Source organism: Phyllobates terribilis, unplaced genomic scaffold (genome assembly GCF_046119375.1).
Source record: "Phyllobates terribilis strain yellow unplaced genomic scaffold, ASM4611937v1 Scaffold_2__4_contigs__length_985480577, whole genome shotgun sequence".
NCBI classification, from domain to species: domain Eukaryota; kingdom Metazoa; phylum Chordata; class Amphibia; order Anura; family Dendrobatidae; genus Phyllobates; species Phyllobates terribilis.
In genome coordinates this window covers 89,091,632-89,114,866 of record NW_027362762.1, presented here as the reverse complement: position 1 = coordinate 89,114,866, position 23,235 = coordinate 89,091,632, and the positions used below count along the sequence as shown (strand labels likewise).

The 23,235-nt window shown below is 44.1% G+C and overlaps 1 protein-coding gene across 2 annotated transcripts in view; it reads left to right on the top strand.

Annotated features, from left to right (window-relative positions):
• The window catches only part of CWF19L2 (CWF19 like cell cycle control factor 2), a 156,441-nt gene that overhangs the window by 24,232 nt on the left and 108,974 nt on the right, over positions 1 to 23,235 (top strand). For both annotated transcript variants that reach the window (XM_073662189.1, XM_073662190.1), the window contains exons 7-9: positions 1,844 to 1,959; positions 4,367 to 4,992; positions 18,533 to 18,629. In XM_073662189.1, the coding sequence (XP_073518290.1) occupies positions 1,844 to 1,959; positions 4,367 to 4,992; positions 18,533 to 18,629 (839 nt within the window). The remainder of the gene's footprint in view (positions 1 to 1,843; positions 1,960 to 4,366; positions 4,993 to 18,532; positions 18,630 to 23,235) is intronic.

Here is a 23,235-nt window from a genome sequence, read left to right as displayed (position 1 = left end):
AACGTAACGATGGTCATTATGCCCAAAAAGTTACATTTTAGTTTCATCAGACCACAGGACATGTCTCCAAAAATGAAGGTCTTTGTTCCTGTGTGCATTTGAAAACATTAATCTGGCTTTTTATGTTTCTATTGGACTAATGGCTTCTTCCTGGCAGAGTGGCCTTTCCACTTTTTTTGCCAAAAATTTTTGACCAAAAGGAAGCCCAATAACAAATAGTATAAACTCAGATTAGATGCAAATTGCGCTAGATTTATCAATTTGCATGAGACACTTTGAGAAATGTTGCCCAGTTTTACGTGTGCAAAGTCAGAGATGGCGTGGTAACAATGAAATTCAGATATTGGACTAATTTCCATTTTTAGTTTAAAGAAGGCCTCTCCTGACAAATCTGTTTTTTTGCAAATACTTCTAATCCATAAAATAACACCGCCAGAGCATCTTTTCTTATAAATTTGCATAGTACCGACCCTCTGTTACTCTTCTGTGATGGACTCTTTCTATTGTTATTGCCCATCATAATACCAAACCTCGGCATGCTTACCACCCGGACTGGCGCTGTTACTCTGATGGTGGCACTGTGTTTCCTGGTGGTCATGTGACGGTAGGAAGAATGATGGAGTACTGAAGGCTGCAGCCGATCATCGGCGGTTGAATGGCTGCAGCTTTCACATGACATAATAATGTAGCGCTACCGCCGGGGAACTTAGAGCTGCGATCGAGAAATGACACCGGTCCGAGAGGTAAGTATGCAGTGTTTTCACTTTATGATTGGTAGTGGAGCAATTAATAATTCTAAATGGGCGTTACTGAATTACTAATTAGTACCGCCCACTTGACTCTTGGCAAAGAATGAGGTGTATCGACCTGCTCAGCTCCTCCTGCTTTATAATGGGATGTACGACGTGTCAGGGTCCCTTTAATTTGGGTGAAACTACCACATGGCTGCAAGGGCAGAAGGAATCGGCGCCCTCGCTCTGCGCCGCCCTCGCTCTGCGCCGCCCTCGCTCTGCGCCGTCCTCGCTCTGCGCCGCCCTCGCTCTGCGCCGCCCTCGCTCTGCGCCGCCCTCGCTCTGCGCCGCCCTCGCTCTGCGCCGTCCTCGCTCTGCGCCGCCCTCGCTCTGCGCCGTCCTTGCTCTGCGCCGCCCTCGCTCTGCGCCGTCCTTGCTCTGCGCCGTCCTTGCTCTGCGCGCCGTCCTCGCTCTGCGCCGTCCTCGCTCTGCGCTGTCCTCGCTCTGCGCCGCCCTCGCTCTGCGCCGCCCTCGCTCTGCGCCGCCCTCGCTCTGTGCCGTCCTCGCACTGCGCCGTCCTCGCTCTGCGCCGTCCTCGCTCTGCGCCGCCCTCGCTCTGCGCCGTCCTCGCTCTGCGCCGCCCTCGCTCTGCGCCGCCCTCGCTCTGCGCCGCCCTCGCTCTGCGCCGCCCTCGCACTGCGCCGTCCTCGCACTGCGCCGTCCTCGCTCTGTGCCGTCCTCGCACTGCGCCGTCCTCGCTCTGCGCCGCCCTCGCTGTGCGCCGCCCTCGCTGTGCGCCGCCCTCGCTGTGCGCCGCCCTCGCTGTGCGCCGCCCTCGCTCTGCGCCGTCCTCGCTCTGCGCCGCCCTCGCTCTGCGCCGCCCTCGCTCTGCGCCGTCCTTGCTCTGCGCCGTCCTTGCTCTGCGCCGTCCTCGCTCTGCGCCGCCCTCGCTCTGCGCCGTCCTCGCTCTGCGCCGTCCTCGCTCTGCGCCGTCCTCGCTCTGCGCCGCCCTCGCTCTGCGCCGCCCTCGCTCTGCGCCGTCCTCGCTCTGCGCCGCCCTCGCTCTGCGCCGCCCTCGCTCTGTGCCGTCCTTATCTGATTTTTCCCCGCAGTTCAGCTGGTGGCGGACGGAGGACTGAGCTGGCTACAGAAGTCTCTGCAGAGAATGCAGGAACAGTCTGCGAGAGAGAAGCGCAGCCTGGAGGACATCGTGGCCGAGAGATACGGAGTGAGAATAATGCTATTCACAGTGATTACACTGTCCAGTCATTCACACTGATAACGCAGGAGGATCTCCTTTTTATTGTCCATACATTGATGACTTGCTGTTTTCTGCATATTACAGATGTGTTCAGCCAGAAACCTCCCCCATTGTGGCCGCTGCAGGGGAGGGGAGCATTACATGGTGGCCTTTCACACTGCAGGGAATGTGTCATCAGAAAAATGACCGTTATATAAACCAGGTTTTTATGTTAAATGTAAACATTCCTGATAATGATTTTTCTTCAATTTTCCATATTACTATCTATATAAAAAATCTAATTGACCACTGGGCCTAATAGTAAACTCCCTGTTCATGTTGTGTACAGAAGACGTTGCAGAAATCTCATCATCACAGACTGGATTATAATAAAAGGTAACATGTCTTTATACTGTAGATAACATAGAATCCACCATTGACAATAGGTGGTCACAGCTCACCTCCTCCCCCTCCTGTACAATTATTGATAACCCCTCTGCATACCGTAGTTTATCACAGCTCACCCTCTCCTCCTGTACAATGACTGATAACATCTCTACATACAGTAGATAACACAGGATCCACCATTCACAATAGGTGATTTCATAACTCACCTCCTCTTCCTCCTGTACAATGACTGATATCTACTGTATTTATAATAGAGGTGTTAACAAAGGAACCACCATTCGCAATGTGATGTCACAGCTCACCTCCTCATCTCTTTACAATGACTGGTAACATCTCTCTATATACAGTAGATAATCAGTCATTGTAAGGAGGGGAGGAGGTGAGCTGTGATGTCACATCGCGAATTGTGGATCCTATGTCATGTACTGTATATATAATAGAGGTGTTATCAGTCATAGTACAGGACGAGGTGAGCTGTGATATCACCTATTGTGAATGGTGGATCCTGTGTCTTCTACTTTATATAAAGGTGTTTTCTGTGACTGTGAAGGAGGAGAAGGTGAGCTGTGATTATCTACTGTATGCCGAGATGTTATCACAGCTCACCTCCTCCCCCTCCTTCACAGTGACAGAAAACACCGCTATATACAGTAGATAACACAGGATCCACCATTCAGTATAAGTAATGTCACAGCTCACCTCCTCCTTCACCTCCTATACAATGACTGATAACACCTCTATATACAGTAGATAGCACAGGTGATTTCACAGCTCACCTCCTCCTCCTTTTCAATGACCTTTGTCCCTAGGGTAGCATACTCAGATTAGGAGCTCAGAAGGCTTATATATCGATGTAGGGTCTGGTCATTCTTCTGACGCTAATGCATTTTTTTTAAATCTTGATTGTGATATAACAAATCAATAAAAAAAAAAATTATTATTTTTAAATTAAAAAGTACATTTGGCATAGAAACCTGATTTTAACAAGAGGTCATTTTTTTTAATGACACATTCCCTATAACAGCCACTCGTGTAACAAAGGACTCCTTGAATGTGACAAAAGAGCTCTCGGTTTTGGGTTCTAGAGGGGAAGATCACAAGGGGAGGATTCTCCTGGGAACGCCATGTGCTCAAGAAGGGCACATGGACTGAGGTTGTCTTCATGGGACAACCCCTTTAACTTTGTGGGTTGTCTATTTATAAAAGTGATTCTTAGCTGGGACATTGAAAATATCAGGTGGGCACTGAAGTGGTCTAAAGGCCCACCGTCTCGTATGGGGCCCACCGTCTCGTATGGGGCCCACCGTCTCGTATGGGGCCCACCGTCTCGTATGGGGCCCACCGTCTCGTATGGGGCCAGAAGGATCTGACCTGTACAGGTTGTGTCGGCCCATGTCAAAGGCTATAAAATCAGTCATGATCACTTATATTTACTCGTTACGGGCTCATATTCACTCATGTGAGTGCACTTTAAAGGGGTAGTGTCATTTACTAGTTATCCCCTGCCCTATGGATAGCTTCCCGATCATTGGTGGTCTGACCACTTAGACCCCCAAGATACCAAGAGCTTGGCTCTAAATGCCCCCACGAGGTCGATCATGCGCACTGCCGCTCCATTCATTATTCGAGCATAGCGCTCTTCTATTTCCGGCACTCCCATTAAGAATGAATTGAGCGACCTCCGCTCCACACGGAGCTCTTCAGAACCCCGGTTCTCGTGATCGATGGAGGTCCCAGTGGTACCAGCAATATTTAAAGACGAGGGATAACTTCCAGACTTGAGGATATCCCTATAAAGAGATTACCCAGCTCCTTCCAGAAGTGCTCAATTCTGCTTCATAAGCACGGGGTACCGATGACATTATGACCCCACGTCTTGGCAGGTGTGTGGGGGGCGAGAAGTGAGCAGCTCCCGAAGGCACCAGATAACCCCTTTTAACTGGCACCAAAAAATGTTACAATAATTTGCTTATTTTTTTCTTATCAGTCTATGGAAATCTTCCGAAGTAAAATGGAAGCTGCAGAAAGAGCGGTAACACAGAATGTCAGAGGAGAACGGGATGACAGAAGAGAAAGGTGGAGAAAATCCTCAAAATATCACGACCAAGACTCCCGAACACATGCCGAACTGGAAGAATCAAGTGATCGTAAACTTGACGCTCGCAGATCTGAGCAGTCGTCCCATAGGCTGAGTAGGGAATATAATTCAGATAAAACCAATGAAGAGGAAAACGATTTCAAGAGGAACAGGCCAGAAACTGGTCGTAGAGAATATCTAGCAAGACGCTTGGAGCAAGCTACTGATGGAAAGAGCGCCACTTCCAGGCTTAAGCACCAGTTCTTAAAACCATCTGACAACATGGTGGAGTCCAGCGCCAGCTCATCGAGACAGAGAAATGACTCTGACTCTTCTTCTCAGATCTTGACCAAAAGTCGTTTCTTAAAACCTGCAGATGGTGAACCTGCACCTTTATGGAAGAGGGTGGCATCAAACCAATCCAGAGAGCAGAATCGGGGACCTAGTGGAGAATACCGAGATCTCACAACAAAATGTGCAAAATCTCAAGTCAAAGAGCCACAGTCTTCTGAAGAAAGCCCACCGTCATCCTCACGGTAAATTCTCAGGACTTCTGTGAATGTGTGTGTCCTATTAGTGGTTGTGGTCAGTCCCGTCGCTCTTCTCATGGGCTGCCATTGTCTGTCCTACATTATTGTTGCATGTTGGTCATCTTCTGATCAAAAGTACACTAACCGTTGACCATGGTCATCATCCAGATACATTGTCAGTCATATTTTATCACAATGCTATTGATTTTAGCAGATTTTACTAGAGTGTCATAACTGTTTAAAGAGAATGTTGTCACTACTCTTTAAAAATCAGTTTGTTTTATGTAAAGTTTTAGTCAGGTGGGAAAAATGCTGCAAATTAAGAATGCTTTCAAGGATAGAAATATTAATAGTTTATTTTTGTCAATTAACAAAATGCAAAATGAATGAACTAAAGAGAAATCTAAATCACACAGTATTTGGTGTGACTGCCCTTTTGCCTTCTTTACTTCTTCTAAGCACTTGTCACTTGCACACAGATTTTGAAGGAACCGAGCAGAGAGGTTGTTCCAAACATCTTGGAGAACTAACCACAAATCTTCTATTCAAATCCTTCTGTCTCTTCATGTGATCCCAGACAGACTTATGATGTTGAGATCAGGGCTCTGTGGGGGCCGGATCATCATTTCCAGGACTCCTTGTTCTTCTTTACACTTAAGATAGTCCTTAAAAACATTGGTTGTATGTTTGGGCTCGTTGTCCTGCTGCAGAATAAATTTGGAGTCATCAGACGCCTACTTAATGGTATTACATGATTGATAAGTATCTGCCTGTATTTCCCAGCATTGAGAACATTGCACAATCCTACATCCACACAAGACCGGTGGTTGGTTCTCCAAGGTGTTTGGAACAACCTATGTTTACCTAGAAGAATTGATGCTGTTTTGATGATAAAGGGCGATCACACCAAATATTGATATGATTTTGATTTCTCTTTTGTTGTTCATTTTGCATTTTGTTAGATGAGAAACTATTAACCCTTCTATTTTTTAAAGCATTCTTACATTGCAGTATGTTTTCCTGCACCTACCTTAAACTTTTGCATAGTACTCTATTTAATTATTTTTTTTTTTATTGTGTTTTAATTTTTCATATCACAAACTGTATAAAATTATAATTTTCACACTGACCACTAGGGCAGTTTTACACTTCATGTTTTTTTCAGGAAATCCTCTTGAACTTTAGCCGCAACAGACTCCAACCCTAACTTTTCAACGGAAGCCTCTAATGAATGTGTGCAAGGGTGACTGTGAAGGAAGGGGGAGCAGGGAGAGCCATGTCATGAACTATTGTGAATGTTGGATTCAGTGTTATCAGCTGTGCCTTACCTGTTATTGTAATTCTGCCTCTGATGATAATGACGCTGCTGAAAAGTATTCTAAAAAAGCCCCAGTTGCCGTTGAGGATATTGCAACTCTTGGCTCCAGATTGCTTAAAATTTCTCTTTTGGGCATTAAGTTACACAGTGGATATAAAAAGTCTACAGACCCCTGTTAAAATGTTTTGTCATATAAAAAAAAAAATAATTTCAGAACTTTTTCCACCTTTTTTCACTTTTTGCGCTTTTGTTTATTCCTTCCCTTCTTCCAAGAGCCATAACTTTTTTTTTAATTTTTTTGTCGACATAGCCATGTGAGGGCTTGTTTTTTGCGGGACGAGTTGTACTTTTGAATGACCCCATCTATTTGATCATGCGATGTACTGGAAAGCAAGGCAAAAAATCCAAGTGCGGTGAAATTGTGAAAAAGCTCAATTCTGCCATTGTTTTTTTACATTATACTGTAAAAAATTACCTGGCAATATCATTCTCCGGGTCAGTACAATTACAGTGATAACAAACCTGCAAAATTATAACTGTTTCAATTTTGGGTCATTGGGGCTGTGTGAGAGCTTGACTTTTGCGCCCTGAGATGATGTTTTTAATGATACCATTTTGGGGTAGATACGATGTTTTGATCACCATTTATTGCATTTTTTTGCAGTTTTGTGGCATCCAAAAAATTGCAATTTTGGCAATATTATATTTTGATCGAACTTTTATGATGGTGGAAATCCCATCTATGTGTATTTTTACTTTTTTAATTTCTTTATTTTTAATGTTGATAAAGTGGGGTGATCAAGCATTTTTTTTTTCACTTTATTTTATAGTCCTTTTTAGTGGACTTGAACTTGTGATCATCTGATTGTTGTATAATACACAACAATACCACGGTATTGCTGTACATAGCAAAAATCACAAGCTGGTTTTAATAGGAAACTGTTAGGATAAGCACAGTGGTTTTCAGTAAATCCCCAGACATCATGGCACCCCAAGATCGGCAGCCTTGCGATCGGCGCTTTTTGGGGGTGCCAATGGGCGGTTTAAACAGCATGCCCTGTCAGAGATTGACAGCATCTTTACCAGATTAATAGACGCGAGCAGAGCTCCTCTCCACCTGCTGTTAAAAGCAGATGATGGCTGAATAATGCAGCCATCATCTGTTGGCAAAGATGCAGGCTCAGTTCCTGAGCCCGCATCAAGGTCAGGGAGTGGACTCATGACGTAACTTTAGCCAGATGTCAGTGAGGGATTAATGTGTTAACACACGTATTGACATAGGATGTACAGGTATGTCTTATGTCGGGTTCCGGTGTATGGTGCCAACTCTGGAGCTGAGCCTGCAACATACCCAGCAGATACCAGAAGTGTTACATGATGCTACTGTAACAGTGGTGATCGGAGGAGGTTACGAGTACAGTATATTTAAAAAGTCTAAACACCCTTGTTAAAATGCCCATCCTTAAAGTCACCTATAATCTATACAGTTCAATTGAAAAACAAACTGAAATCGTTTTGAGGGAAAATAAGGAACTAAAATAATAAGGTTGCATAAATATGCACACCCTTAAACTAATATTTTTATGAAGTACCCTAGTACTTAGTACTTAGCAGAGGCATGGAGATTTTATTGTAAAATTGACTGATATTTGGAACAGTTCATAATTCCCTCAATCTTGACTAAAGCCCCAGTTTCAGCTGCCGAAAAACAGACCTGAAGCATAATGCTGCCTCCAGCATGCTTCACTGTGGGTATGGTGTTCTTTTGGTGATGCACAGTGTTGGCTTTATGCCAAACATACTACTTGAAATTATGTCCTAAAAGTTTAACCTTGGTCTCGTCAGACCATTGTGCGTTTTTTTTTCCCCACATACCTTTGGCAGACTTTAGGTATGTGCACACATCACGTTTTTCCTGTTGTTTTTTTTTCTCTGTGAAATGCAGCATTTTACTGTCCCAGCAAAAGTGAATAAGATTCCTGAATTAGATTTATATCTGCAGCATGTCAATTCTTTCAGCGTTTTTTAACTCCTTTTGAAGACTGGAAAAAAAATACCCCCATCAAATCGCATGCAAAAACATGTGCACATACCCTTAATGTAGGTTTTGGCAAAATATAGCCTGGCTTGGATTTTTTACTTTGTAAGAAAAGGCTTCCATCTTCCTTCTCCACAGGCCAGACATATAAAGAATACAAGAGATTGCCATCACATGCAGTACACAGCCAGTACTTGCCAGAAATTCCTGCAGCTCCTTTAATGTTGCTGTAAGCCTCTTTGCAGGCTCTTGGACCAATGTTCTTCAATTTTTGGGACGTCTCATTCTAGGTAGTGGTCACTGTTGTGCCAAATTTAAGCTACTTATTGATGTCTTCAGTGTTCCTGGTATGCCTTGGAAATTTGTTTGCACGCTTCTCCTGACTGATTAATTGTCAACAATGAGATCCCTTTGCTGTGTTGTAAGCTGTTTATAGACCATGGCTTTTGCTGTAAATGAAACTAAGAAAATGTCAAGAAAATCTTACGAAAAGCAAAACTTTCTATGAAGTTAATGAAAATCCCTGTAAATAATGGTATCCATGCAGTGACCACTATGTAACAGGAGTGTAAATGTGATTGTCTAATTCTGGACACAACCACGTCCCCAATTAGAAGAGTGCTCACAGTTATGCAACTTATTTTAGTTTTTTTTTAAATTTTCCCCCTCAAAATGATTTCAGTTAGATTCTCATTGGATTTGTACAGATTATGGGTGACTTTTAAAGGTGGAAAAAAATGTTGAAATGTTTCTTGGTATGATTTTTTTTACATGACTAAAACTTTTAACAGTGGTGTGTAGACTTTTTATAGCCACTGTAGAATGTATTTAATTTAGAGAAATTGGAGTCATTAGAGGGAACCTGTCACCAGTTTTTCCCCATATAAATTTAATCCATCACTTTTTAAATCCTCTTTAGCAGCAGTCCAACAACTTGTTCATAAGTGCCCAACACCTTCACATATCAAAGAAAATACCTTTTAAAATCCTCCCATGCCTGATGCTAATTAGCAAGGTCCAGTCTGTTCGGTGTCGCTTGTCTGTGCTCGGCGACTCCTCTGTCCCTTTAGTCGCCGTCCTCCTGCCTTCATTGACGTGGCCTAATCTGATTTGAACAATGGGTCATTGTATGATGGCACATTCCCTTTAAAGCATACATGTCAAACTCTGGCCCGTGGGCCAAATCTGGCCCGCAGGGTGGTTTTATTTGGCCCTCAACACCAAAACCACCACCATTTTTCTGTATGGAGGACTATGTGGGGCTCATTATACTGTATGTGGAGGACTATGTGGGGCCCATTATACTGTATGGAGGACTATGTGGGGCCCATTATACTGAATGCAGGACTATGTGGGACCCATTATACTGTATGGAGGACTATGTGGGGCCCATTATACTGTATGGAGGACTATGTGGGGCCCATTATACTGAATGCAGGACTATGTGGGACCCATTATACTGTATGGAGGACTATGTGGGACCCATTATACTGTATGGAGGACTATGTGGGACCCATTATACTGTATGGAGGACTATGTGGGACCCATTATACTGTATGGAGGACTATGTGGGACCTATTATACTGTATGGAGGACTATGAGGGACCTATTATACTGTATGGAGGACTATGTGAGGCCCATTATACTGTATGGAGGACTATGTGGGGCCCATTATACTGTATGGAGGACTATGTGGGGCCCATTATACTGTATGGAGGACTATGTGGGGCCCATTATACTGTATGGAGGACTATGTGGGACACATTATACTGTATGGAGGACTATGTGGGACCCATTATACTGTATGGAGGACTATGTGGGGCCCATTATACTGTATGGAGGACTATGTGAGGCCCATTATACTGTATGGAGGACTATGTGGGGCCCATTATACTGTATGGAGGACTATCTGGGGCCCATTATACTGTATGGAGGACTATGTGGGACACATTATACTGTATGGAGGACTATGTGGGACCCATTATACTGTATGGAGGACTATGTGGGACCCATTATACTGTATGGAGGACTATGTGGGACCCATTATACTGTATGGAGGACTATGTGGGGCCCATTATACTGTATGGAGGACTATGTGAGGCCCATTATACTGTATGGAGGACTATGTGAGGCCCATTATACTGTAAGAAGGGCTATGTGAGGCCATTATTCTGTATGGAGGACTGTGTGGGGTCCATTGTTCTGTATGGAGGGTTGTGTGGGGCCCATTATACTGTATACTGGTTGGCCCGTTACTTTGTACAAGTTTTGATTTTGGCCCTCTGTGTATTTGAGTTTGACATCCCTACTTTAAAGAGAACTTGTCAGGCGATTCATGCCGCCCGAACCACAGGCAGTATAAATCTCCGCCTGGCTGTACCATTTCAGCTAGGTATATTTTCCTAAATCCTCCAGTGTTTCAGAGAAAATATACGTTAAAGATCCCAGCACCGCTGCAGGCTAATGACCGATCTCTCCCTATGTACATGAAAGGGAGAAACCTGACAATCACTAGCAGTGGCGCTGGGAAGAGCCAGCCGGAGGCAAAACCGATCTTATCTCGTATCTCATTTCTGGCTATAGTACCAAGCCGGATCTTAAAAGTATGTTTCCTGTGGTGGTGCAGCCAGGCCGTGGTTCATTCTGCCTGCTGTTGATGTCTTGTTCTCTGTTCATTTCTCCAGATACGTGGACATTTACAGAATGTGTGAATGATACTAGCAGCTGAGGTTTTTCTGGGATTTTGTGGTCCGACTCCAGGGGCCATTGTATGTTTCCAGAAAAGCTTTGTAATGATTGTCCTCAATGTGGGACCCCCCCTTCTCCCAGTTCGGTATGAGTCGAGCAGAAGCCCCCTTCCCAGTCCGTCATCCTGCAGTCCTCTCACGTAGCCAGTCATTAATGCGTGCTTCGCGCCTCTGTTAACACCACTGTCTTTCTTTATTTCTTATCTCGCCCTATTTTTTTTTATCCAGCACCGGTTTTCCTACCGTTGTTTGGAATAATTTAGGTACAAAGCGCCTCCATTAATCCGCGTTTTCTAGCGTGCGGCAGAGGTCAAGGAGTTCTCTTTTAAGACCTGCCATGTTCTGAATAGGTTAAGAAAACAGCATAAAAGAGAAGTGGAGCTGAAAGCTTTCCTAATTGATAACCACCCGCCGCTTCCACTGGTTGTGCAAGCCCAAATCTCAGAAACCAACAGCGAGGAAATATTTTTTCTTCTTATCAAACCTTCCTGCTTCTTTTCTTTCTAGTTTCCTGCGGCTCAGCGGAGCAGATCTATTTGGATTTTATCTTTTCTTCTCCGTGCCTGCGCAGCCCGCACAGCTAGACCGCCGCTCTGATATTAGTGGCGGAGAGACAACATCCAACGGGAAGTCGTCTCCTCTCCATCCCGGTAATGAACTTCTAGTAGAAGTCATGAGTTGTTTTTGTGTGTCTGGAAACGCGTGGGTCCAATTCATCAACCAGTTTTGTGTGTTTTTGCGACTTTAAGTGTTTTTTTTTTTATTCCAAACTCTGCCAACTCCACAAACTTTTTGAAAACCTAGCGAGGTTTATCCAGGAGGGGACACATGGTCGAGCGCGACCGACAGTCATTATAACTTCCGACACAAAAGTGTCCGACTTTTGAAAACGTTAATCTGTAAATCGCAGGATGGATGGACGTGTTAATCATATACAGTGAATGAAGGTGAAGAAAATGGCAAAAAAAAATTGTGTAAAAGGCCTGTGCAAACCCTTCATGTAATCCAGACTGACTGGATGGTGTTGGGATCAGGGCTCTGTGGCGGCTGTGTAGCACACAGGACTCTTCCTTCTTCTTTACGTTAAATATAGTTAAAGGGGTTTTCCCACGAACAAAGTACACTTTAATCAATAGATCTTGGAATAATAATAAGTTCCATAATTGGATGTGATTAAATAAAATGTTCCTGTGCTGAGATAATCTTATAAATGTGCCCCTGCTGTGTACTGTGTAATGGCTGTGTCTGACCGTACAGGAACATGGTCTGATCATACCACAGCTCCTGGGCAGGGGAGGAAGCAAAAGAGTATACAGATAGGACAGGACGGGATCACAGCTGATTCTTTCTATGAGATAAAACATTTGTCTGTCTTTTAAAACAATGTTTTTCAGATTTAGCATTATATGGGTCTAGCTACCGAGGGAGTGACAGAGCTCATAAGTCCCAACTGTATTCCTTCTCCATCCTCCCGGCCTGACTGACAGCTGCAGCTTGTACTGAGGAGGGCGAGATCTCAGCAGCAGCAGAAAGGAGGACACAGAAGTTGTCTATCTGATTAGGTGGACAGATTACTGAATAATTATCATTATGTACTACAGTACTTATACTGTGGGCTCACAGAAATATATACTTTTTTAAATTTTTTTTTTTAAATAATTACATTTATTAGATAACGATGTAAAATCTCAGTGATATATGTATAAAAAATCAAAATCAGTCTAGGTGGGCGGAGAAAGTTTACATTTTCATAAAGGACTGTACAGCGATTCTGACATGGATTTTTACAGTAAGTACACCAGCCTCATCGGTTCTAGGGGATCTTTATAATGTACGTAGTTTGAGTTGTGACGTTTGGTGAACACTCAGGGCAAAAATGCTCTTTGTTTTCAGCTGCCTCTCTTTCTGCACTTGGCACAAATCAGATTTGTCTTTTAAAGGGGGTGTCCACTACTAGGACAACCCCTTCTTATTCCTTATGTTTGGCCCCATTAAAATAAAACACTTATACTCACCTCCGGTGTTGTTCCAGCAGTGTCGGCTCTCTCGTTCCCAGGACTGATGTGAGGTTGTTATGTCAAGTGAACACTGCAGCCAATCAGCGCTGGCGTCACTGTCGCCGCCTTCAGACAAATCGATCGTCAAGAAAGGAAGTCAGAGAGCACCACTTCCTGTTGATGTTCAATACTTCCAGAATCGGGGACAGAGACGCCAGCGCTGATTGGCTGCAGGGCTCACGTGACTTAACAGCCTCACATCAGCCCTGGGAACGCGAGTGCCGACACTGCTGGAACAACACCGGAGGTGAGTATAAAGTGTTTTATATTAACTGAGCCAAACACTACCTGGACAACTACGTTAAGTGTTCCTTTACCACAAAGCCTAATAGTATAAGGCTATGTGCCCACGATGCAGAAATTCTCCGGATTTTTCCACATTTTACATGCGTTTTTTTCAGCCAGGGACAAGCGTTTATCACGCGCTTTGCACATGCGCTTTGCACATGCGATTTCGCATGCAGGTTGTCAAGCGCTTTCCAAGCAATTTTAGCATCACTTGGAAAAGTGCTTGACAACTTGGCCACACTATATAAATCCATGCAACCGACATGGATTTCATATAGTGTGACCAAGTTAGTTAAAAAAAAGAATAAAAATGGTAAAAAAAAAAGCAAAAAAAACCATTATACTCACCTTCCGATGGCCCCCGGCCTCCTTCTCCGGTTTTCCTGGTGTCTCGAGGTGGTGTAAAAGGACCTACCATGACATCATTTAGTCATGTGACAGGTCACGCGACCGCCGACGTCAGCGGTCGCGTGACCCGTCACATGACTAAATGACGTCATGGAAGGTCCTTTTAGACCATCGCGAGCCGCCGGGGAGCCAGGACGCATCACTAAGGAGACCGCGGGCCATCAAAAGGTAAGTATAAGGTTTTTTTTTTATTTTAAATACTTTTTTTTACAGGTACTATGGTACCCGGGTCTGGAGGAGAGTCTCCTCTTCTCCAGACCCGGGTACCATCCGCACATTGAATCGCTTAATATCTGCATGTGCACATGTAGTCATGCGGATATTTAGCGATTCAATGCAAGTCAATGGCGGTAAAAACGCCGCGATTACGCAAAAATAATTGTTAGTGCTGCAGATTTTTCCGCAATGATAATCTGCAGCGGAAATTTCGGCAGCAAGTGCGGATTATCATTGGGGAACATGGAAGACCTTCTACCAAGCGTTTTTTAAGCATTTCTGCGGCGGAATTGCCGCTGCGGAACCGCTTAAAAAACGCATAGTGGGCACACAGCCTTACTCTGCAAAATCCAGATATTTTAGATACGCTGACTCCATTATATTATATACAGTCTGAGCAGGTAGAGAGTAGTGGCAGATTATTAGACTTTGTGGATCATTGGAGCAGTAGGAGGACACTGCAGGACAGCACTGCTGGCGCTATGTACAGGGTTGTTCAAAAGTAGGTGGACAGAAAGTGTAATAAAGTTATGAAGGGGGAGATTTATCAAACATGGTGTAAAGTGAAACTGGCTCAGTTGCCCTTAGCAACCAATCAGATTCCACTTTTCATTCCTCACAGACTCTTTGGAAAATGAAAGGTGGAATCTGATTGGTTGCTAAGGGCAACTGAGCCAGTTTCACAGATCTAGTTTTCACAGATAGATCTCCCCCAAATCTGTTTTCTTTTCAGATAATTCAGATAACACATAATGGCAAATAATTTAAATACAGATCAAAGAAAATGGATTTTAACAGATTCTTGGAAATCTCAAAATGCTGAAACATTTGGTACTCAAGCCCCAAAGAGACCAACCATTTACCGCATTCGTGACAAATTCAATGCCACTGGCTCAATCCTTAATGCTCCAAAAACTGGTCGACCCAAAACAGTCTGTACAGAAGATAATAAACAACTTGTTGCTGAAACATTTGTTCAGAGTCCAAAAAAGTCCCCAGAAGAGCCTCTTTGGAATTGGGAATTTCACGAGCTTCTATCATGCGAATCCTGAAATCTATTGGGTGGAAAGCTTATCGTCCACGTCTAATTCATGGTTTATTGGAGGATGATCCAGACAGGCGGCTGCAATTTAGTGAGATTATACTTAGCGAAATTGAAGAAAATCCAGTAATTTTAGATAACATTATGTGGAGTGATGAAGCTTCTTTCAAATTATCGAGCCATATTAACAGACATAACTGTATTTACTGGTATAATGAGAACATGCATTTAACATTAGAGCAACAACTACATGAGCCTGGTGTCAATGTTTGGGGTGGTATTTCAAGTTTTGGTGTTTTAGGACCAATATTTTTTGATGGAACAGTCACAGGAGATAAGTATCTCCAAATTCTAATGAATCAAGTTGTTCCCCAGTTACAGCAACAGCCTAATTCCAACAAGATGGGGCCCCTCCACATTATTCAAGAGTGATCCGCGAGTATCTTGATGAAACATTTCCTAATAAATGGATTGGCCGAAGAGGCCCACTTGATTGGCTGGCACGCTCACCAGACTTGACCCCAATGGATTTTTTCTTTTAGGGAGTACTCAAGGACAAAGTTTATAGTCGAAAACCAAAAAGTGTCAGTGATTTGAAAAATTACATAAGAGATGCATTTCAAGAAATTAATACTCAAAGAGACTTGTGCAAAAAAGTTTGTCGAAGCGCAAGAGGCCGACTTCAAAGCTGTGCAAATTGTAATGGAAAACAGTTTGAGCACCTGCGTTGATAAAAATATAAGGGCTTTTGTGTTATTGTTCAGAATAAAATTTAATTGTCAATGTTATGCTTGTGTTAGTAAATATAATTTTATATATAAATCAAAATAAATGTTATTATTTTCTGGCCACCTACTTTTGGACCACCCTGTATATAGTACTGTGTTGTCACCTATAGATCAGCAGTATAGATAATGTAACGTGAGCGCGGGGCTCTTTAAATCCACATTTAAGGCGGTGCCTCTTGGATAATCTGCTATTAGCCGAGCCGATAACCTTGTGATTTTTGGCTATTAATGCTCGTTCTGGCAGCTTGCCGGCCACAGGCAGTCCCATGAGGGCGGCCGACACACAGATTAATTAGACACTAATTTGTTTGCAGCATTTTGCTGTATTTCTACACTCTTTCAATGGCGAGTTATTCTTCTATTCAGTCCGTACCGGCGGCATGTGCTCAGCTCACATCTTCACTGCTAGACTGGTATTGGTTTTTCATCAGACAGGTCGTATCGAGGGTCCTCATCTATTAATTTATCATTTCCTACAGCGACCTGGAAAGTTCTGTGTCTCCATCATGAGAACAGTGATAACTGTCGTATGTAGGCTCTTTGCTTTCTGACAACTTAATGTCATTTGATATAAAATGTGATAAATGGAGAATCTGCAAGTCATTTTATTTAGTAAGTACTATATCTCACTCCAGAGTGCCGGCCACAAGGTGTCTCTCTTTAGTCTAACTTGCTGTCTACTCCCTGTTAGGTGTAATCAGCAGAGACACCCTGGTGGATTATAGCAAGGTGGAAGCAGGCTTTGTGCTCTACAGGAAGTGTGGACAAGGCTTTGTCGCTCTACAGGAAGTGTGGACAAGGCTTTGTCGCTCTACAGGAAGTGTGGGCTTGGCTTTGTCGCTCTACAGGAAGTGTGGACAAGGCTTTGTCGCTCTACAGGAAGTGTGGACAAGGCTTTGTCGCTCTACAGGAAGTGTGGGCTTGGCTTTGTCGCTCTACAGGAAGTGTGGACAAGGCTTTGTCGCTCTACAGGAAGTGTGGGCTTGGCTTTGTCGCTCTACAGGAAGTGTGGACAAGGCTTTGTCGCTCTACAGGAAGTGTGGACAAGGCTTTGTCGCTCTACAGGAAGTGTGGACAAGGCTTTGTCGCTCTACAGGAAGTGTGGGCTTGGCTTTGTCGCTCTACAGGAAGTGTGGACAAGGCTTTGTCGCTCTACAGGAAGTGTGGGCGGGGCTTTGTCTCTCTACAGGAAGTGTGGGCGGGGCTTTGTCTCTCTACAGGAAGTGTGGGCGGGGCTTTGTCTCTCTACAGGAAGTGGGCGGGGCTTTGTCTCTACAGGAAGTGGGCGGGGCTTTGTCTCTACAGGAAGTGTGGGCGGGGCTTTGTCTCTACAGGAAGTGTGGGCGGGGCTTTGTCTCTACAGGAAGTGGGGGCGGGGCTTTGTCTCTACAGGAAGTGGGGCAGGGCTTTGTCTCTCTACAGGAAGTGGGGGCGGGGCTTTGTCTCTACAGGAAGTGGGGCGGGGCTTTGTAGGGGTGGGGCATTGTCGCTCTACGGGAAGTGGGGGCGGGGCTTTCTCTACCTGAAGTGGGTTACCGAACTCTCTCTCTACCGGATTTAGAGGCGGGACTCTGTCTCTCTGTCAAATTGCATACAAGGCATAAGAGATCAACAGCCTCCCACTTCAGGGCAGAGAAGCCATTAGACAATGACATGAGCAAATAATGCTCGGAAGTGAGGGAAAGAAATGTGCAGCACCTATAGTGCTGGATGATTGCTGATGAAGAGAAACGGCACGCTCAAAAAGAGTGGATGGCTAGTTCCAGAACATGAGAATGTGGATCGTTCGTGGACATATTAGACTGCTGTGTGCACCATAAGCAGTTTTTACTACTTGTGCAGGGTGAGGGCAGTGTGGCCGTGCTTCTCTACAGCTTTTTTGTGCTATGATTCGCCACAGCTGAATTGACGGTGGACTACCTAGTACTGACTGTACCCTACACTACCTAAACCAGAGCTGAGCTGCACAAAGGATTACAGGAGACCTGCCCTTGCTGCAGAATTTCCCCCCGTACTATAACCTGTGCTAGCGTCTAAGGATATTTGCCCCTTGCTATAGGGATCAATTGAAGCCAAGTTTTGGCTGTATTTTTTCCACAAGTCACCTTCGAGTCTTAAAGGGTAACGCGGAGTCACGGTGCCATTGCCTAAGCTCCGTGTCCCTACCATAACAGAGGCTTGCATTGGATGGCCGTGTAACCATCAGCCTAAATGGGTGTCCCAGACATTAAACTGTGGTCAGGTATCTGGAAATTTATAATAAGTGGTGTCCAATGTCTGGGACCCTCATCAATCCCGCAAAGGAAGGGGACACAATGCTCTTATAGTGCTTTATTATTATCATTGGTTCCCTCTGCTGGGATCCGCAGCACATCTCCATTTACATGGATGGGGCCTGCTGCGCCAAATGGCCGACATCGCTGCAGTGCAGGGAAAAGTGGGGATACGGCGCTATACCAACACTGTGCCCCCTTCATTCTCCGCATCAAACTGACTTCCAGAATCCTAAGTAAATTCCATCATGTTTTAAGATGAGGGGCGGAAACCCTTTAATTATTGTAATTTTCTCTATATTTTTACAGTTATCTGCTCACTGGCTTGTTATGATATTTGGGTGTTTACTTTTATATATTGTTTTTCACAGACCCGAAGCAAAACCACAACCTGTTCAAATACTCAGTGAGGAAGAGATGAACAAGCTCGGTGCCAAGATTGTAAAGGCGGAAATAATGGGGAACACGGTAAGCCCATAACTGCATCTTAAGAGTGGTGCTAACCGTTGAGCCATAAGACTTGTATCCTGCATTTTAAACAGTGTTTCCCCTTACAGTCTCTCTAATTTTCAGTTGTCTCTGAGCTAGTGGGTAAAGGCTAGCTGCTTTGATGTCTCCCATACCCTGCACACCCAGAGAGCTGCATTCCTGCTCTTCAGTCTGTCTGGCACATGGTCAGATGCAGCATATAGGACATTATACAACCCTTCTGAGCAGTGTAGCTGTGGATCCAGCTCTGCAGCAGCATGAGTCTGTGTGTGTCTATCTCTGTCTCTCTCTGTTCCTTTTTTGCCCTCCCTTATCCATAAATCTCAGTAGGCAGCTGTAATCTGATCCCTCAGTGAGCCGGTAGTTTTTTCTTGTCTTGAGCCAGTATGTAGTTGTATTTGATGAGTTTAGTCGCTCATAAGTGGTGAAAGAATCATATGTATTACAAAGTTTCTTATATTTGCTTGTATTACTGATTTAAGCAAAGTTTGTTGAAATGACAGTGACAGTTAAAATTCACTTTTTCCGCCATGCAGCTGAGCTAGAGTTAAAGGGGTTGTCCACTACGGGACAACCCCATCTTAATTTAATCAAGACCCCGATTAAAATAAAGCAGTGCATAGTCACCTCTTTTCAGCAATGTCAGCGCTGGTGTTCCCTGAGAGTGAAGTGACTTATGTTATATCCCGGCTGCAGCCAATGATCGTCGCTCATCAGTCGCAACCTTCATTTATTCCATTAGTGGACATCCGCCCTTACGGAATATTGATGAGCGGCCGCTGATTGGCTGCAGCCGGCACGGGAAGCAACAAGTCACGTCTGGGAACAGCAGCATCGACATCTCTGGAGTAGCGCTGCTACCAGACGTGAGAGTAGGCTGTTTTTATTGTAGCTGGGATCCCGAGTCGATTAAATAGTGGACAACCCCTTTAATGACTAGAGCGGTGCTTTAATGGGGCAGAACTAAAACCCCATTATGGCAGCAAAGAATTAAAAACTTGACTGTTTTCTTACTCAGTGACCGTAATGGACACCAGACCTAGGAAAAGGACATGTTTCTCTGGGTGGCCAAGTGACAGAACACCTCTGACCATGAGAGCTAATATGGCCGACATTGCTGTCAGGAAACTATTTCCAGTTACAGAAACTGATGGCTAAAGGAATCTGAAGATACTAGGTTATAAACTTTCTTTCTTGACACTTTGCTTTTGAACTTTTCTTCTTCTTGGAGGGATTCCGCTTGATTTTAGTACAGCTCTTCTGGAGTATTGCCCAGTAAGCTACGGCCATGGGGGGCCGAGAGCCGCAGTTATTAATTCAGTCTGACGTTGTTTGTCCTGAGTCTCTGCACTTTTATTAATGTTGTTATTTCCAGCAGTAATAAAACCTCACCAGGGTGCAGTGTGAACTAATAATGTGTGCTACGCTATGCACATAACCGCAGAATGAATCGCTTCATTATATAACAAACTTGGCAGCAATGAGTAGATCTGTTTTTGGATTATTGCAGAATATCAATTAACTGTTTGATGATTATCCGCCTCGTCTATTAAAATAAATTATGCTTTTTTTTATTGCACAGATCTATTATGACATTCGGAGCAGATATTTTGGCGATAAAGGAAATGTGATCGATTTATAAAACTAATTATTTTGTTAAATGTGATCACATCATGGCCACACCATACTTTTGGGGTACACGCACTATATAGAGTTCCATTCTGCCATCGGAGCCATAGTGTGTCGTTTTGCTCACCTTCCCTGGGTCCAGCAACGCATTTCCTCCACCGCTCCGGTTCAGTCTTTGGCTACAGCAGTGATGCGTGCTGCCAACATGATGTCACCGCTGCATCCAAATCACTGAGCTCTGTGGCTGTGCCGAGGTGGATGGCACCAGCCATTGCGCTCAGTCATTGGCTATGTGCTGTCGAAGTGATATCAGCCCTGTTCACTGCAGCCAAATCTGTGCTGAGGTAGACGTCTTCAACCACTGAGCTCAGCGATTATGTAGATAGTCAATGTAACGTCACCGATGCAGACAAATCACTGAACTCGATTGCTGTGCCAAAGTAAGTGGAGCTAACCACTGAGCTCAGTGATTGGCTACAGTGTTGATGCGCACTGACCACTTGACATCACCGCTGCAGACAAAACCGGAGCAACGTGGACAGCCATTGCTAGAGCCAAGGAGAGTGAGTACCTAGTGTTTGGATTTTTTTTTTTTAGGTATTTTACAGCTTTTGAGGACCACTTTACTGAAAGTGGACCCTTTTTAGCTTTCCTAAGAGGAGAAAATAATTGAGCTTAGGTAGGTGTGACGATATACAGCATAAAATCTTAATTATGCCAGACATACTTTCTGATGGCAAGAGCAGCATACCTTTATTTTTATGCTGACTCTTTAATCTGTTTTCTTCTTTAGTTGATTAACCCTGTGATACAAACTATGTAAATAGATTAGCTAGAACAATGAATGTTTGCGAGATATGTTAAATACCATTATAGGGTGTTTGCCAGTCAATCTTGGGGGATGAGCTGTGGATACTCAAGCCCTGTGGAATAATATCCCTTATTCTTAACCTGTGGATGTGTATTTAAGAAGGGACATGTGTTTCTGTAGAGAGACAGAATGAGTCTTGGGTCAGAGATGCAGGAAGACTTTACAAGGAGAATAAGAGACATCCTTCAGGACAGCAAATGAATTGCATGACATTACCCAAAGAGACACAGATTTGTATTCTACATGATTCGAGTCTAAGGGTAGCGGCCCTGACTAGAAAGATTCGGATCTGCTTCATTAACCATCAGAGAGACGTGGATACATTTTAGGGAGTCCAGGAGAGGACAAAGAATTCACCTGGCCCCATGGATATGTTGATTTGGGGTTGCTAGGAAGGACTCATCGGTCGCCTAGAACCCATGGAGACATTTGGTGTTGCCACAAGGGACCCACCGCTCGCCAGACCCCATGGAAACTCACGGTTGGGATCCTTGGGTGTCCTGACCTTGTACCTCGATGGACTGCTAGCATCCTAAGCTTGCCGCTAGCTTCTCTCTGTGGGGGCCCACCAGAAGCAGGGGGCCACTGGTTGAGGTAGTCAGCCCTGGAAGTCTCCAAAGTCGCAGCTGTTCTATCCCATGCGGGCGGAGAAAGAAGAGTGAGACTGTGTAATGTTGTACCATCTTAGGTATTTGCTGGGACTGTTCTGTGTGTTTATTGTCTGCTTTGTGGTTCAATAAAGTATTGCCACACTGTTTTACCCTCACCCTGCGGTGTCTGAGTAGCGTTACACCCACGGAAGACACCAGGTCTTCATAGTTGGGAAATCTGCTTGGCATGTAGTAGCTCTGGTAAGTTCATGTCCCATGGTAGGTAGGTCACATCTATCAGAAACTAAAGCCTAAAGCACAGGAGAGGCTGGAGGCTGTGCCTTTTGCAGCTGCTTGCATGTCACAAGCAGTGGACTTACTACAGTCCTCTGCAGGGAGGGACAGAGCATATTAACTGGAAATGGTCCTACTTCATGTATAAAAAGCAGGAAGAAGCCTGGAGAAGATTCGTGCTTGGCATCAACAATTTTATATTGTTTAAAAGAGGGTTAGCACAATTTATTAGGAGAGCTGGGTGACACCGTTCTCTTAGTTGCAATCATTTTTGATAAAATCTTCAAAAGGATTTTTTAAAAGCCGTCAGTGATGTTTCAGTGGCAGAAAGGTAGCGCAGGTCCCCTGCTGCTGTACGCTCCAATCCGTGTCTAGGTTGAAGTTACTTGGGGTGTCATGCTTCACTTTTACTTTTATCTATTGTGCAAGTTATTTATTCATGCACCTACATTTTGAAACAATATTTTATACGCTACTTTCTTTTTCTTTTTCCCACAGTCTTAAAAGAGCGAATGTGAATGTGTTTATTAACCATTTCATTGATTTCTATAAATTTTTAGCAGTATTGTTATCCTTACTTTTTCATGTAAACTGATTCCAGCTGCAAAAATTGTCCTGCTTATGTTTTAAGTATTGACGTTAGAGGGCTTGGGTCACCATTACTTATCACATGTCTTTGGCTATTTCTACTCTAATAAACTGAACCTCAGAACTATGTGTGTTCTCCATCCTCTAAATTTAGTGAGGATCTTTCACCAGGTTTAACATGCTAAACTGACCAAATCAGGGAATAGCGGCTGCAGAGCTGAGTAAAACCTTGTTTTATATTTTGTAATTTCTCTTCTCCGTTGCGGAGTTATTAGCTTGGAAAGTTTAGGTAATAATTTATGATAAGCCAAATTGCATCACCAGAGACTTTCTTAGTGGGCGTGTACGTTTTCCCCCTGTATGAGGTTGACCAATCATAAACAGGCAGCAACATACAGGGAAAAGAAGAACACACCCCCACAATTGCTTTGAGCAGTTTTTTCATTGTGAGACATGTAATGACACACAGTCTGCTTTCCTCATTCGTCTCACAGAAGAGTTATGTGTGATTACATAGTTCTGGAGTAGAGCTGAGATGATTGCGGTCACCAACACTTCTTCAACTTTCATCTCACAGCAGTTGCTGTGGGGTGGGGGGAGCATTACAGCAGAG